This window comes from Salvia miltiorrhiza, chromosome 7, assembly GCF_028751815.1.
Source record: "Salvia miltiorrhiza cultivar Shanhuang (shh) chromosome 7, IMPLAD_Smil_shh, whole genome shotgun sequence".
Classification (NCBI taxonomy): Eukaryota; Viridiplantae; Streptophyta; class Magnoliopsida; order Lamiales; family Lamiaceae; genus Salvia; species Salvia miltiorrhiza.
In genome coordinates, this window is record NC_080393.1 from 14,952,849 (window position 1) to 14,969,238 (window position 16,390).

Sequence of the window (16,390 nt, forward strand, 5' to 3'; positions counted from 1 at the left end):
AAAATAATATGATTATAGCTATAGAAAACTGGGTGTGGAGAACTATAATTCATTAATGTTCATATGCATTTGGCCTTTTCAGTACTTCACTGGAATAGAGTGGCCTTTGGAGTATAATTTTCACTAATATTTGTATACTATTATACAATAAAATTTCATGTATCTATTTATAAATTGGATTGCCTTGACCAGTGCAGCTTTTCTAATAATCAGAAAGTGGCCACTCATTATGTCATTAGCAGTCAAAAGACTCAACCAACTTGATTAGTTGCGACATTGAGTTTTCAAAGCATTTGTTTGCCCTCGAAAATTCTGGTAAGAAACCTTAATATTCGGTGACATATCTTGTTTTGATTTAAAATTTTCACTTAAAGTGCTTTTAGTTATATATATTCAAACATATTTTAACAAACCACAATCCTTCTCTATTCTTGGTGGTAATTCTTGTAAATTTTATTCTTAATTTTTTAAACCCACAATTTATTCATGATATTTTATGAATTTATTCGTGACAGATTATGTATAAATGATTATATATATTACTATATTTTCTATTAATTGCGATTAAATTGAAAATTTGTACATTTTCTGGTCAAGTAATAAGGTCATGTTATAATAGCGATTAAACTGAAATTTTGTGTATTTTCTGGTCAAGTAATAAGGTCATGTTATAATTGAGATTAAATTGAAAAATGGTATATTTTCTGATCAAATTATAAAGTTATGTTATAAATCATAAAATTGGCAAACTATGAGTATTTACCGATAATAACCCCTTTTGTATGTATATTAGGACACTAGAATCCTATAAAGTACATGACATATTAAAATCTTACGAATTTTCAATATCACCATATTTCGATGGATATTCAAGAGTCATAATTGAAACCAACAGATTTTTAAGGAGTTTTTAAAATCTGAAATTGAATACCTATAGACTTTTGAAATGTAAAAAAAAAAAATATATCATCTGAATTGAATGCACCCCTGAATATTTTGATGATTATTATTTTTAACTATAAGAAAGTCCCTCTCTTCCAAAACAATCAACCGTTTTTCATTCAAAAAAAAACTGTACTTTCTTTTTATTTATTTTTTGTTATTTTTATTCTTCTTCTTTTCTTTCTAAAAATTTCATAATTTGACTAATGTAAAATATTCAACATGCATATTAAATTAAATATTATGACAAAAACTTTAATTTAATGCTATACGTACATTTGAAATGGAGTTAAATAAAAATATTATAGAAGTCAGAAGTCTTAGACTTAGGGGGGTGTATTCGTTCCGGATTTTTATAGATTTCGGCAGACTTTTAAAATCCGGGTGTATTAGTTCAAGACTTTTAAAAGTCTTTTAAAATCCGGGTGTATTAGTTCAAGACTTTTAAAAGTCTTTTAAAATCTGGGTGTATTAGTTCAAGACTTTTAAATGTCTTTTAAAATCCGGGTGTATTCGTTAATCTACCGACTTTTAAGTTGGAATGACTTTCATTGATTTCGTTCAAAAAATAGGCATCACCAAATCCGACCAAACACCACAAGAATTCACAAATCTGCCAAAATCACGCGCTCGCTGGGTTCCAGCGCCCGCGGCAAAAAAGCCAGCGGCCGTGGGTGCCCAGCGCTGGAGCCTAACGAAGCCAGCGGTCGCTGGGTCTGCCGCTGGCTCCGCAACTGAAATGCTTGCTCAAATCTTTCCCTACTCGTACGCCTCACACCAACGAGGACAATCTGCATCCTCCTCATCTTACAGAAAGAAAAAAGCAGCAATCGTGCAGGAGAGATCATGTTTCAATCTGGGCATCTTCATCAATTAATGGGGAAGATAATGGTGGGACAGCTAATTCATCGGAACAGATAATGTTGAAAGGTTTACCATGGGAGCATAGATCCGCGTTAAGATTCCTTTTCTCGACAATTTCAAATTTAGAGCCCTATCAGTCCACACAACATGCTCGCGGTACCTGTTGCAGAATTAAGATATAATGGATGTTTCAAGAGAGAGAAATACAAGCAATTGGCATTCTATCAGAACCAATTCGTTCCACAATACTACAAAAGCTATTGGTGTTTTGTCAGAAGAAGCCAGCGCTCGCTGGTATTGCGCGCTCGCTGGGTATCCAGCGGTCGTGGCATGCTAGCGGCCGCTGGCTTCGTTTTTATCGCCCGTGGGTGCCCAGCGCTCGCTGAATTTGTGGAATTCAAATCCGAAAATATCATGTCAAATTCTCGCGAATTCATTAAAAATCCTATCAAGAATTCATTCAAAATCATGAGGAATCTGTCAGAATTCTATAGACTTTTAAAATCCACGGACTTTTAAAATCTATAAAAATCCGAAACGAATACACCCCCCTTAATCTTTACCCTCCTATTATTTTTCAAATTTATTTTTTACCTTTTGATTATATTTAAATTTTCATACTTACTTGTATAGTTTAGTTTATTTAATTTGCTTTATTTTCTTAATTTTTTTTTTCTTAATAGCAAAAATTTGACAACAATCATCCATATTAATATAGTAATATATAAAAACACAGTTCTAACCATAATATTTTTCAACCATTTTTTCTCACCCTCCTCTTTTTTCTATTTTTTTATTTTTGATTCTTTTTCTAAAAAACTTGGGGCTTTTTGTCGTGCCCAATTTATTTAATAATTAATTTATATTCCCTCCGTCTACAAAAAATAGTTTATCTTTATCATTTTGGGTAATCCACAAAAATTAAAGTTGGACACTTTCTCCACTCACAATACAAGAATCATTTATATTAAAATCTGCATCGTCCCTTACTAGAATTATTTTTTTGTGGGCGGAAGGAGTAATAATTACTTATATAATTATATATGTTAAAATTTAAATAAAAAAGAATTAATAACAGATTCAACTCAAATAATTTACGTCTTTAAGTTGTAATAATAATTAAGTTGAAATAATTAATAGCGTGTTATATTATTTTATTTAATAATTATTATTGTGAATTAATGTTATTTGACATTTTATAAAAAGAAAAGGATCTAAAGAAAAAAAATCACAGAATGAGTTTAGCCTCGAATGGATTGGAGTGAGTTTGAAAAATTGCATCCCGAACGACCCAACCTTACCGCCTACCGGCTATGTTTCAAAAGCCTGGTGGATCGGGCTGGGCTTGCCGAAACTAGGGACGGGCCTTTAACGTAGATCCAGTCAGCAAGGGCCCACCACCGTCTTCACACTTGTACATAAATTCGTTTTGACCCGACCCACTTCACTTTTCTTTTTTTCTTTTCCCCATTTTGTGCTGTAACCAAAATAACCATAAACCCTACTTCTCCCCTCTCTCTCTCCCTCCCGCCAGTCGCCAGTCGGGAACGTCAACATGGTGAAGAAGAGCAAAAGTAAGTATTTTCTCTGTGTGTAATCAATTCACAACCTGCTTTATCTTCATATTTGATTGATTGAATGAATGAATTGGGCGAACAGAGAGCAAGAGCAAGAGGGTGCCGCTGAGGAAGAAACACAAGATTATCCGCAAGGTGAAGGAGCACCAGAAGAAGAAAGCCAAAGAGGCCAAGAAATTGGGGATCAACAGAAAGCCCAAAGTCGAAAAGGATCCCGGCATCCCCAACGATTGGCCTTTCAAGGAGCAGGAGCTCAAGGCCCTCGAGGTCCGCCGCCAACGCGCAATCGACGACCTCGAGGCCAAGAAACTCGCTCGAAAGGAGAGGGTATGCGATATTTTTCTTCCATTTTCCTTCTATATTGTTTAATCTTTGTTTTCACTTGGCTCCAATGGCGATGCCAGCTGCTTTTTTAAAACAATTTTTATTGTGTTTAGCTTAGGTATATGAATATAGTTTCTGTGTTTGTATAAGCTTATTCTAGATTTTATGTTCGATATATGCAGTTACCGGCCTTTGAGATGCTGTTGGTAGCTTTCTTGTTGCTCAATTTTGTTTGTATTGTGATTTTTGGTGTTTTTGTAGGCTCAGAAGAGAAAATTGGGGATTTTGGAGGATGAAGAAAGTAAAGGAGGAGAGGAGGGGATGAATGAGGATCCCACTACCGTTACTAGGAAAGTAGGTATGTTGAGGACTCCTTTTTGGTTTTATTGTGTTTTGATGGGACTTTTTTTCTCTATGAAACCTTCTGCCTTTATGTTCAGTTTGAGGACCTTCTGCCCCTTTGAACTTTGTTGCAGATAATTCCGAGAAGGCTTTCTACAAGGAGTTGGTGAAAGTCATTGAGGCTTCTGATGTCATATTAGAGGTTCTTGATGCCCGTGATCCCCTTGGTACTCGCTGTGTTGACATGGAAAAGATGGTGTTGAGTGCGGGACCTGATAAGCGTCTTGTTCTCCTCCTAAATAAAATAGGTATGCTTCATTTCGTCCTTTGTGACTTTCAATTTTCCTTGTGAAGTTTGTGATATGGTAGCTGCTTGTAGTTAAATTTATTACAATATGTCAATTGTGAACTTTGTACCAACATACGTCAATTCCAAACCTTTTTCAGTTGATTATCTGGATTTTGTGTTGGCCGTTTTTGGATTTACGTGAAGACTTCTTTTAATTGCGATTGGGATTCGTTATTAATAGAAGTTTGTAGAAAGCGTGTTAAATATGCAACCTTACCAACTGTGCTGTACAGATCTTGTTCCTCGGGAGGCCGCAGAGAAGTGGCTCAAGTATCTTAGGGAGGAGTTACCTGCAGTTGCCTTTAAGTGCAGCACCCAGGAACAAAAGTCAAATCTTGGGTGGAAATCAGCGCCAAAGGCTGGTAAGTCTGGAAAGGCGAGCAATCTTCTGCAAACGAGTGACTGTTTAGGGGCTGAAACTCTTATTAAATTGCTGAAAAACTACTCAAGAAGTCATGAGGTACTGTTCAATCTGGCATTGTTGGATTATGTGATTAGCGGCCTATTGTTTTCTTCAATTGCTTGTATGTATTATAACTTCTTTTTGCTGCGTACATCTGATGTTAACCACTTTTTCAATTATTACTTGTTTGGGTGCAGATCAAGAAATCTATTACAGTGGGGATTATAGGACTCCCTAATGTTGGTAAAAGTAGTATAATTAATAGTTTGAAAAGATCTCATGTTGTCAATGTTGGAGCAACTCCAGGGTTGACAAGATCTATGCAAGAGGTTCATCTGGACAAAAATGTCAAATTATTGGACTGTCCTGGTGTGGTGATGCTTAAATCTGCAGCAAATGATGCCTCAATTGCTCTTCGGAATTGCAAAAGAATCGAAAAATTAGATGATCCAATTGGTCCTGGTAAGTCCGCTTTGCTTTCTGGCATAACTACTTATTTTATGCTGTATGACACGGCTGGTTGGTAACAATTTAGCTGTTTTATTAACTGTACAGTTAAGGAAATCCTCAAGCTTTGTCCAGAGAGAGTATTGGTAACTCTTTACAAGGTCCCAAGTTTTGATTCTGTTGACGACTTTCTTCAGAACGTAGCTACAGTCAGGGGAAAGCTCAAAAAGGGTGGTATTGTAGATGTTGATGCTACTGCAAGGATCATTTTGCATGACTGGAATGAAGGTACAAGTCTTTCTTCCACCACTTAAATTGAAAAAATCATTTGAACACTTGTATCCATGTCTGTGTGTTCAGAGAAAGATATATAGAAGTTAAGCAAATGGGAAGGGCTTGTGATTTAAAAAACTTTAAAATCCTTGCATGCTTTGACAGTCAGTTCTTGATAGACTCAAAAGAGAACTTATCCACTGTAGATGTTGAAGAAAGCGAATAAATGCTGAACAGAGCCATGTAGTTGGCTCTCGACTCTAATTTGTGAGACCCATACACATAAGGAGAAAAACGAGTGAGAAATATATGTGACAGCTGAAAAGGCATAATAGATTGCTATTATAGACACGTCGAATCCACTCCCCTTGGTATGATAAATACAATATGATGCCAATCCTGCAGTTGTCATTGATCAGGTAAAGAGGTGGATGAGAGAATGGAAAAGTGTATTTGAGGTTTTAACAAAGAATTATCCAACAAATTAACCAAGAGATTTACTTGGATGAAATTATTTTCTTTCTGATTGAGAATAGAACTATGTTGTAAATGTCAGTTTTTTTAGATAAAACATGACAATCCATGAATGATTCAAACATATCTTTTGTATTCACTATGATATTCAAATGGATGATTATTAATTTTTGATGCAATGATATGCATAGCCAGTTATTAAAAAATAAACAAAAACTTTCAGTGGAAAAACTTTTCTTGGAATTATTGTGTATGTTTTATTAGCCTATAATGCAAAGCTCTGCTAAACTTTATTTTTCTTTACAACTGCAGGTAAAATTCCGTATTACACCATGCCTCCCAAGAGGAATGCAGATGAGCCTTCTGAGGCAAGGATCGTCACTGAACTTGGGAAGGAATTCAACATAGATGAAGTTTATGGCAGCGAATCAACTATTATAGGCAGTTTGAAATCAGTGAATGACTTCAATCCAGTTGAAGTTCCTTCAAATTCCCCTTTGAATTTTGATATGGTGATGCTTGAGGTTGGTTTTCTCTCTGAAGTTCATCTCATATGATAGGGCCTCGTGTGTACCTGTGTATCTCCTCAATAGACTCCAGATCAGCGTGATCTCTGCGTCTAATTGACTTATGAATTATGATTAAGGGTTGATCAAGAAAGCTCTTGGTCATGTTAACCGATTAGTGATTTCCATTTCTGCAATTACTACTATTTATTCACCATAATCAATGATACGCAGGACAAAGAACCACCTCAGGGCAATGATGACGATCAGCCCATGGCATCTGGAGAAGAAGATGGAAAAGTTACTGCAAAGGAGAAATCTGCTACTGTTAAGCAAAATGAAAAGCTGTATGCTGAGGAAGGCATGCTAAATACAAAGATGAGAAAAGCAGATAAGAAAAGGCGGAAAAAGGAAAATCAGCCATCTGCGATGGAAAATGATGGAAACGATGATTACGACTTCAAGGTTGACTACACGAAGGACTCAGCCATGGAAACTGGAGATGAGGTTGAAGATGATGAAACTAAGAAGAATAGATTCGAGCTACCTTCTGGCGTAGAGTTGGACAATGAATGACCAAAAAGAGAGATAGCCATTGATGACTGTGAGTTTGAGTTTGTGAAAGTGCTATAACTTTTGGCAAATTACTATACCCCTATTTTTGTTAGTGAATGGATTTGAGTTACATTGATTCGTATGCTGCTTGCTGCTTGCTGCTCGTGTTCTTTAATAATTATGATTTCACATATTTAACGGATTGTCAAGACAAAACCTCAATTAAAATATATTTTCCCAAAAAAAGGGCCCATTTTATCATTGTTTAATTTAAAATTCAAGAATCTAAATTTATTAATGGTTAATAACATTAAAAAAAACTCCTTTCCTTCTTCTTTAGTGATATTCTTCTCTTTTACAAGACAAATAGAGGCAGTGATGTAAAACAAAGAAGAAAAAACCAAAACGAACCTTTCCTTTAAGAATCCATAAAATTAACCAAAGAAGACTAATGCAACCTATAGATTAAAAGTGAAGAAAATTTCAGTCCTCGTTGAAAAGCCCCAAGAAAGGGTCTTTGGCTGCAGATGAGGCTTCCGAAATTACTGAAGCTGCGACGGAAGCGGCATCGGATACGAGCCCCCGCGCTTCCTCCGTCGCTTGTTCAGCTGCCTCAGATATAAGCTCCTCAGCCTCTTTTGTTGCTTCTTTCACCGTCGAAGTGGCGTCGGATACTAGTCCCACGCCCACCTGTGTTGCTTCTTCTTTTGCTCGCTTTGCCTTTTCCAACACCTCCTCCTGCATAAGCATTAACGCAACACAACGCCTCAGATTCCAACTAATTCCTTCTTTTGGATAATATTTTGAATCAAACAAGTTATCTTAATTGTAGATAATAGTCAGAGGTTTAGGATATCACAAGTTTCCAATCTATCTTAGAAAACAATACTAGATCTATTTTTATCTATTTGAACTTAATGTGTAGAGTTTGTTTATGAAAAGGAAAGAGATACATACCTGAAATTCTGATACATGCTTTAGAGGGTCGGATAGCAATCTGCCAACGACGCCCAGAAACTCGCCCACGCTTGATTCTATACGTTCGCTTAGCATCTCTCCAATAGCCTTACCCAAGAAAAATGCATCTAACATAACTTTGCATCCATTCTCACCTGCGAAATGTGTGAATCAATTATCCATAACCTCATAACTAAATTAGTTGCCTATTTCATGAAACATATTCCAACGTCTATACAACTTTTAAACACAATTTTCCATTGTCAGTTACAATCAGTATAAATCAAGGAGACTAGCGTTTCTAAGCGGTGTAAAAGGGGGGAGATCTGGCTAGTAAACAAACGAAATCTTCCATTCCAAAATATATTTTGCGTTTTTTTTCTTTTAAAAAATAAATAAATAAATCTTGTATATTTTTGTTTTGCGTTGGCTTTAAACATTGTATTGCTCTCATATATCCTACTTTGAAATTTCCATATAAAACGGGTCGCAATGAATAAGTGGCTAGGCCCTTAAAAAAATACACATAATAGCAATCGAAGTAGTTATGATGCAAGATGATAAACAAAGTGCTCTGTTTAGGTCCGTAACAAAGTGATGCAGCAGCAGTAGCGTGACGAGATGAATAGCTTGGTTGATTCAAAAAATACAGAAAGAAATGGCAAATAAGAGTGAAATTTCCATCACAAAGGCTTAAAACAAAATACACACAGAAAAAGAAAACAAGTTGTACCTGAATCACCAATGCTGTTACATCGCAAATTGATCCTTGAATATTTAAGCGATCCAAATTTGTTGGAATTGGGAAACAATGGATTTGCAGGTGGGACGACGACGGACCTACCACGGTTTATTGAAGCTGGAAATGCTGTATATGATTGCGAACATGCCATCTCTCTCTATCTCCTCTGCTTTTGCAGCTGATGATATCTCTGTTTTTCTTCATCTTCTACTACTAACTTCTCGGAATATTTATAAGGATGAAGTGAGGGAAAATTACCAAATCTATATACTCCATTCGTCCAGGAAATGAGTACCTATTTGGAGACGGCACAGGTTTTAAAAAATATATTGAATGTGGTCAGGGCCGGCCCTGGGGGCGGGCGGGCCTGGGCGACGGCCCAGGGCCCCAAAAATCTGAGGGCCCAAATTTTTTATTATATTTCATTAGTTATTATAGGCCCATAATTAAACAAAAATATTTAGCTTGTTAATTAGGCCCAAAATCTGTTATCTGTAAATACCAATCGTCAGATATCTTCGACTTCCAGGCGTAATTCTCGGGAAAAAAAAAAAAAAACGCTTCGTCTTCTGCTTCAAGCCGTTGCAGACGCCGATTTTATTTCATGGGGAAGGTATTAATCTCTTCAATTTCTCAATTTTTACCGTTGAATCAGAATCAGTCACATATATAGTTGTATAAATAGAATGAGGTAAATTAATTCTTCTCACCAATTTACTCTTTGATTATTGTCCTTCTTGTTCTTGAGCAAAAAAATTCACACTGTAATTTACAGATTGTCTTCGTTTGGGTTCGTAGCGGCGAAGATTGTTGATGTACCCTCATTGTCTATTTGTCTTCTGGAATCTGGATTCTGGTAATTGGTAAGTTTGTTCGATTGTTCTGTTCCTTTTAAATTTTTAATGTTGATTTTCATTTTTTAATATCTTCGACTTCGCCGCTTCGGCAAATATTAGGATATAGTCATCATGGAAAAATTCTGGTAAATTACATGATACATCACGAAAAAATGCAGACTGGCATTAGGAGGCATTAGGACGAATAAGTTAGTTAATTGGCATTATCTAATTCAAGCCAAATTATTCTATTATTTTAATGCTAGTTTGGCAATTGGCATTAGGAGGAATTTATGATATAGCCGCAATAGGCAGACTATCATAAGCAATAACCATGTATTCCTAAACTAATTTAGGATTATAGGATGTAGTCTGCAAATTAATTTTTTAATGCTAATTTGGTATTGATTCGATAGATATAAGGATGCCTTTTTCTAATTGTATTTTTATAATTTGCAGACTATCAAGTTTGGGGCTACCTATTACAAACTCTCAAGCTCCAATTTCTCCAGCCTCCAGGTGTTATTATTCTATCATTCAGGAAGCAAAATATTTTTCAGTAATTCTTGATTGTACACCAGATTTTAGTCACCAAGAGCAAATGATTTTGATAATTCGATGTGTTGATATGTCATATAGAAAAGTGAAAATAGAAGAGTATTTTTTAGAGTTTATTAAGGTGGATGATACATCTGGTTTAGGACTTTTTAATGAATTACAAAATGTGCTAAAATCACTTGATCTTAATATTGAAGATGTTAGGGGACAAGGTTATGATAATGGTTCTAATATGAAAGGAAAACACCAAGGAGTTCAAAAAAGGTTGCTTGATATTAATCCAAGAGCGTTATACATGCCATGCGCTTGCCATAGTCTTAATCTAACTTTAAGTGATATGGCACATTCTTGTGTGAAAGCAGTTTCTTTCTTTGGAATAGTACAACGTATATATACATTGTTTTCAAGTTCTACTAAAAGGTGGAAAGTTTTACTCGATAATATTGAAGGGTTGACTGTAAAATCTTTGTCAAATACACGTTGGGAAAGTCGTATTAATAGTGTTAAAGCAATTAGATTTCAATGTGTTGAACTGAGGGATGCTTTATTAAATTTATGTGATATTTGTGATGATGCAAAGTCAAAAAGTGAAGCTGAAAGTTTAGCTACATCAATTGAAAATTTTGAATTTCTACTTGGTATGGTTATTTGGTATGAAATCTTATTTGTTGTAAACATGGTGAGTAAAAAATTGCAATCAAAATCTATGTGCATTAACTCTGTCATGAATCAGTTAGAAGGTTTAATTGCATATTTTGAAAAATATAGGAATGATGGTTTTAATTCAAATTTGGATATTGCTAAAAGCATTGCATCTAATATGAACATAGAGCCAATATTTCCAACAAAACGTCGTATTACTAGAAAAAAACAATTTGATGAAGGAGAAAATGTTGAGGTTTCATTATCACCGGAGGAGTCATTTAGAATTGAATATTTTGTAGTTATTGTGGACTTGGCAATTGGTTCTTTAAAATCTAGATTTGAACAATTGAAATCATTTGAACATATATTTGGTTTTTTATTTGATTCGAAAGTTCTAAAGTCATTGGATAATGATGAATTGAGAAATTGTTGTGTTAATATGAACTCTGCTCTTACCCATGATAATCTATCTGATGTTAAGTTAGATGATCTATTTACGGAATTAAAAATATTACAAGTGACTTTGCCAAATGAGACAATATCTGCTATTGAAATTCTTGAATTTGTGAAAAGTGCAGATTGTTATCCAAATGCTGCAATTGCTTATAGAATCATGTTGACAATGTCGGTTACTGTTGCGTCAGCTGAGAGGAGCTTCTCAAAGTTAAAGTTGTTGAAAACATATTTGAGATCGTCAATGTGCCAAGAGAGATTGAATGGCTTGGCAATATTATGTATAGAAAAAGAGATTTTAGATAACATAGATTTGGACGATGTTGTAGATGATTTTGCGAGTAAAAACGCTAGACGAAGTCATTTTTATAAGTAATGAAATATTTTTATTTTTCAATATTTTGCGCGCAAAAATATATTGAGGGCCCATTTTTTTAGTTTCGCCCATGGCCCCATTTTTGCCAGGACCGGCCCTGAATGTGGTGTTAGTGAAATAAGAGTTCCATTTTTTGAGGGTATTAGTAAAAGCTTGTGTGAGATACACCTGTTAAAAAGAAAAATAGGTACTCATTTCATAGACGGACTAAAAAGAAAATATGAGTACTCATTTCGTGGACGAAGAGGGTATAATACTTACTCCGTCCTTAAAACATCTTATTTTATTTTCGTATGTCAACAAAATATTTTACTAATTCATTGGTTGAAACAATTTCACTAATTATTACTCTTATAATTCTCACATATTTACACTAATTGTCACAAATGGATCCACTTTTTATTTTAATTGATACATTAATTACTATCATCATTTTTTCTAATTTATGGGGATCATTTTTCCACTCATCAAATACACAAATAACTTCTATCAAAATTCATATTGCCTCCTCTTAGAAATATATTTCATGAACGACGAAGTATAAAATATGAGTTTTTTTTACCGTCGAACTTTCTCCCCTCTCTCAATTTTTTCAACCAATTTTATCGCTCTTTTTTTCTTCTTTTTTTAGTTTAATTCTTTTCAAAAAATCATTAACTTCAATTTATAAAAAGATATTCAATATAATGGATGTTAAACTAAAGATTAAGTAAAGATCTTTAATTGGATATAAAAATTATAAGAAAAAGATTAATTCATGAAAAGAGCAAGGTTGTCTCTCTGTTGACAGTGTCCCCCATGATGACGATCTCACGGCCACAGTTGGGCACAACCCTAGTTTCACTTGGCGCAGTATCTGTGGTGCTCGGGATCTGGTTCGGCAGGGTATCAGGTAGAGGATCGGTGATGGAAAATTGGTGAGGGCTTTCGAGGACCCTTGGCTGAGATCGGACGAGTCTTTTCGGGTGTCTACTGTTTGTCCCCCGGAGTTAACTGGAACCCGAGTGAAAGACCTTATGCTCCCGGGCTCCTGCCGCTGGGATTTTGATCTTGTGAATGATATTATGGCGGCCCACACTATCAACAGAGAGACAACCTTCAAAATTAAGTCTAACACAAATCTCCTCGATGCGTTGTCGATGAGATAAAGTTTCACACAAGAAGATGAAATTTGGCTGTGTACTCTCACGAGTTCAAGAAGCGTATGAATCGCAAGAGGTTGGCCCAGCCCCCTGCAATTCAAGCTTAACGAATTCATTGGGCCCGGCCGACTCCGAAGCCGGAACCCACCGATAAAAGAAGTTGGTCATTAGAGCTATCCTCAGTAGAACCAGCAGGAAGGGTCTCTGATTAAGAGGGTACATTTGTTACAAATTAATCTAACTCGTAAATAATGACATTTTAAATAACGTTGGAGTCGGCGGCTCTCCCGGGGTTCCTTATCTGAGATCCCTGGGGAAGAGGATCAAGTTGGCCCTTGCGAACAGCTTGGTGCACTATCTCCCTTCAACCCCTTTGAGCGAAATGCGGCAAAAGAAAAGGAAGGAAAATCCATGGACCGACCCCATCATCTCCACCCCGTAGGAACTACGAGATCACCCCAAGGGTGCCTTCGCATCCAGGGGTCACGGACCGACCATAGAACCCTGTTCAATAAGTGGAACGCATTAGCTGTCCGTTCTCAGGTTGGGTAGTAATGGTCGGAGAAGGGCAATCACTCATTCTTAAAACCAAGGTTCTTAAGACCATTATTATTATTATTATTATTATAAACTCAAAATGATATCTATTATTCAATATTGAAAAAAAAAAGGAATATACCTTTATTTTGAATTAACTAACCTTTATAATTAATTATTTATTCGAAAAAATGAGGCTCGCGATCTCACCTACAATCAGGTGTACAGAAAATCGCACACAAAATCTTTGAAATGGTCATATAGATGGTTGGATGCAATAATCAATTCCCCACGACTCGCATTGTTAATTTTTAAATATTAGATTCCTTTCATTGCAAAAACTGATTCCCCACGACTCGCAATGCCTTTAATCATTATAGATATGGAAATGATATGATAAGTCCGTTGAGTAATTTCCAAATCGTTTTCTTTAACAAGTACAAACTCTACATAATGTGGGATGCATGTCCGAATTCACAAATCCTAATTGTACTTTTATTTTATATTAACTCATCTGTGCCACGCATGATAAAATCAAAATTAAATAATATTTTAAATAAATAAATATAAATATTAAATATAATTAAAATATAAACAAATGTAAAATATAGTTTAAAAATAAAATATCAATTACTCAATAAAATCTTGAATTTAAAAACGTAATTTGCAACTACGTATAAAGTGTAATCATAACTATAGTTATTAAATAATTTTAAATTATTTGATAATGATATGAATATACACATTATTATTATAGAGTATTCCAAATAATAAATAAATAAATAAATATTTTCATACACAGACATAAATAAAAAAAGTTGTAAAATTTTAACAAAGAGAAAGAAAATAAAATATTTCAAAATTTCGATAACCTATTCGTTTCAAGTTCATTTTTTTATGATTTTTATAACATATTAAAGATCTTGTTACGAACTTAAACTTAAGATGCGTATTGAATATTTATACATAAATCAAATTTGATGATATTTGTAAAAGAATTAAAATTATAAGAGAGAGAGAGAGAGAGAGAGAGAGAGAGAGAGAGAGAGAGAAAATAGTGAAAAAAATTGATAGGAGGAGAGAGAAAAAAATGGAGGGAGAAGAATCATCTTTTATATATTATATAGATTTCATTTAATATATATATAGGGCTAGGTTTCATGGAGAAATTAAATATTTTGTGAAATTTAGAATTGTTGAACAGATTAATAATTTTGATGAACAAACATTTTGGTTAGGGGTTCGAATCTGTAGTGACGAAATTTTCACCATATTAAATAAAATATGTTTGTTCATCAAAATTATTAATTTGTTCAACGTTTCGTAAATTTACCATATATATAAAAATGAATAAATTCAGAATAAATATAAATAGTAGGATCAATCAATATAAATTACCAAGATTTCTTCTCATGTTCCTAAATATTTGTTTTCTTTATGGATCTTTTTCCCATATATATAATTATCAATTTTTAAAAGTTGTGTTAAACTTATAGAATAGAAAGGTAGCCGATGACCAAGTTGGCAATTTTTTCAAATATAATTGCAATTTTATTTATTTTTTGATAAATTAATAATTAGATAACAAATTCAAAGATAGTAAACTCAAACTTAAATATTTTTATTTTAATCATTAATCATTTTATCATTAAGTCCCATTAAAATTTATTTATTTCAAGAAAGTGCAGCTGCCAATACGAGGTTGTCAGGGTATTTTAGTGGTCTTCTTTTTAGGCGGGTATTTTAGTGGTCTTCTTTTTAGGCGGGTATTTTAATGGTCTTCATTAAAAAAATACGCATACAATCCAACAAGTTAGCTACAAATTTAATTGACTCGCGGATCATGAATCACGCATGAATCACGTTTGTGAGTAACCTAATTAATCCGTTTGGATAGAAAATTAATTATATTATAAATTATAAATTATAGGTATGTATTTAAAGTATAAATCAATATTTTATTTTGATGTTATAGTATTCGATAGTTTATTTATTCAATGAGAGAAGTGTTAGAAGATAAAAACAAATATAATAATAATAATAAAAAATTGGGATAATTGTATGCAAATATACCAATTTTGACGCATATTTAAAAAACTTCAATAAAATAAACGAACTTTATTAGTTGTTCAATTTTAATTTTGATTTCCTTTTACCCAAATTAAAAAATATCATGGCATCTGCGTGGCTCACAGGAAATGATATGGCATCTACATGACGTCTACGTGGCGGCTACATAACGTCTATGTGGCTCATCGGAGTAAAATATGAACAACTAATAAAGTTCATTTATTTTATTGATTTTTTTAAGTACACGTCAATAATAAATTTAGGCTAAAGTTAGTGGATTTACATGCAATTAACCCTAGAAAAATAGATTATAAAACATGTTTCTTCATTTTTTTCCAAATTTTATATATTTAAAAAGCTTATCTATATACACACGTACCCGTCACAAATTCAATTTAAAAATAATTTTATTATTTGTCCTTATCTCAAATTAGTATAGTAATATGCGCTAAATACTTGAATTTATTTAAATTTATCAATAAAAGTTGTTAAAATAATTAATTACGCGTCTCGATAAAAATATGACCATTAAGTAAATATTAATCATAAATAGTATAAGTACTAAAATATAAAAAAAAATAAAGAAAAATTCACTTGAACTTATTGATTAATGTTCGGAGACGTTCATAATTTATATGCTTGTATTTATTTCCAAAATAATTATAAAATGAATTACAATACGTTTATGAAACCCATATATTAATTTCATTAATTACTAAAATACGTAAATATTCTTTTATTTAGGTTTTCAATGAATGTGATCTCATCAAAAATCAATGTGCGATTCCAAATTTTCTTAATAAAGTTTGAATGAAAAGTAATTAAGAAAATCCGGACTCTTTAATTATAATTTTAGAAAAAGAGTTGAGGGATTTCAAAATCCACCAATGGATGAAGAGCCTCATTTGTACTCTTCTATGATGACTTCCTTTCTCAATACAACTAGCCCGCTTAGGTAATGGTGACTTCACTTAGGGATTGGGCATGGGCTTTAACAATTTAAATGGGCTCTAATTTA

The 16,390-nt window shown here is 33.7% G+C and overlaps 2 protein-coding genes and 1 long non-coding RNA gene across 4 annotated transcripts; 2 read left to right on the forward strand and 1 right to left on the reverse strand.

The window, feature by feature from the left end:
* Positions 1–3,251: 3,251 nt before the first annotated feature.
* LOC130995453 (guanine nucleotide-binding protein-like NSN1) lies at positions 3,252–7,198 on the forward strand. Its single transcript, XM_057920736.1, has 9 exons — positions 3,252–3,380; positions 3,466–3,710; positions 3,969–4,065; positions 4,184–4,357; positions 4,632–4,858; positions 4,999–5,263; positions 5,357–5,536; positions 6,308–6,519; positions 6,736–7,198. Exons 1-9 carry the CDS (start codon positions 3,362–3,364, stop codon positions 7,075–7,077), a joined length of 1,761 nt encoding a protein of 586 aa, XP_057776719.1. The 5' UTR covers positions 3,252–3,361; the 3' UTR covers positions 7,078–7,198.
* Positions 7,199–7,361: 163 nt separating this feature from the next.
* On the reverse strand, positions 7,362–9,044 carry LOC130995454 (uncharacterized protein At4g13200, chloroplastic-like). Its single transcript, XM_057920737.1, has 3 exons — positions 8,747–9,044; positions 8,014–8,168; positions 7,362–7,794 (listed from the first exon to the last, which is right to left on the reverse strand). The coding sequence occupies exons 1-3, from the start codon at positions 8,904–8,906 to the stop codon at positions 7,540–7,542; spliced, it is 570 nt and encodes a 189-aa protein (XP_057776720.1). The 5' UTR covers positions 8,907–9,044; the 3' UTR covers positions 7,362–7,539.
* Positions 9,045–9,172: 128 nt separating this feature from the next.
* LOC130995455 (uncharacterized) lies at positions 9,173–11,644 on the forward strand. Of its 2 annotated transcripts, none has more exons than XR_009092162.1 (3): positions 9,173–9,618; positions 10,051–10,110; positions 11,373–11,644. It is a non-coding gene; the product is annotated as an uncharacterized LOC130995455 (long non-coding RNA). The 2 variants fall into 2 exon arrangements; XR_009092163.1 differs by lacking the exon at positions 11,373–11,644 and having other exon boundaries at positions 9,173–9,368; positions 9,531–9,618; positions 10,051–10,876.
* Positions 11,645–16,390: the final 4,746 nt, after the last annotated feature.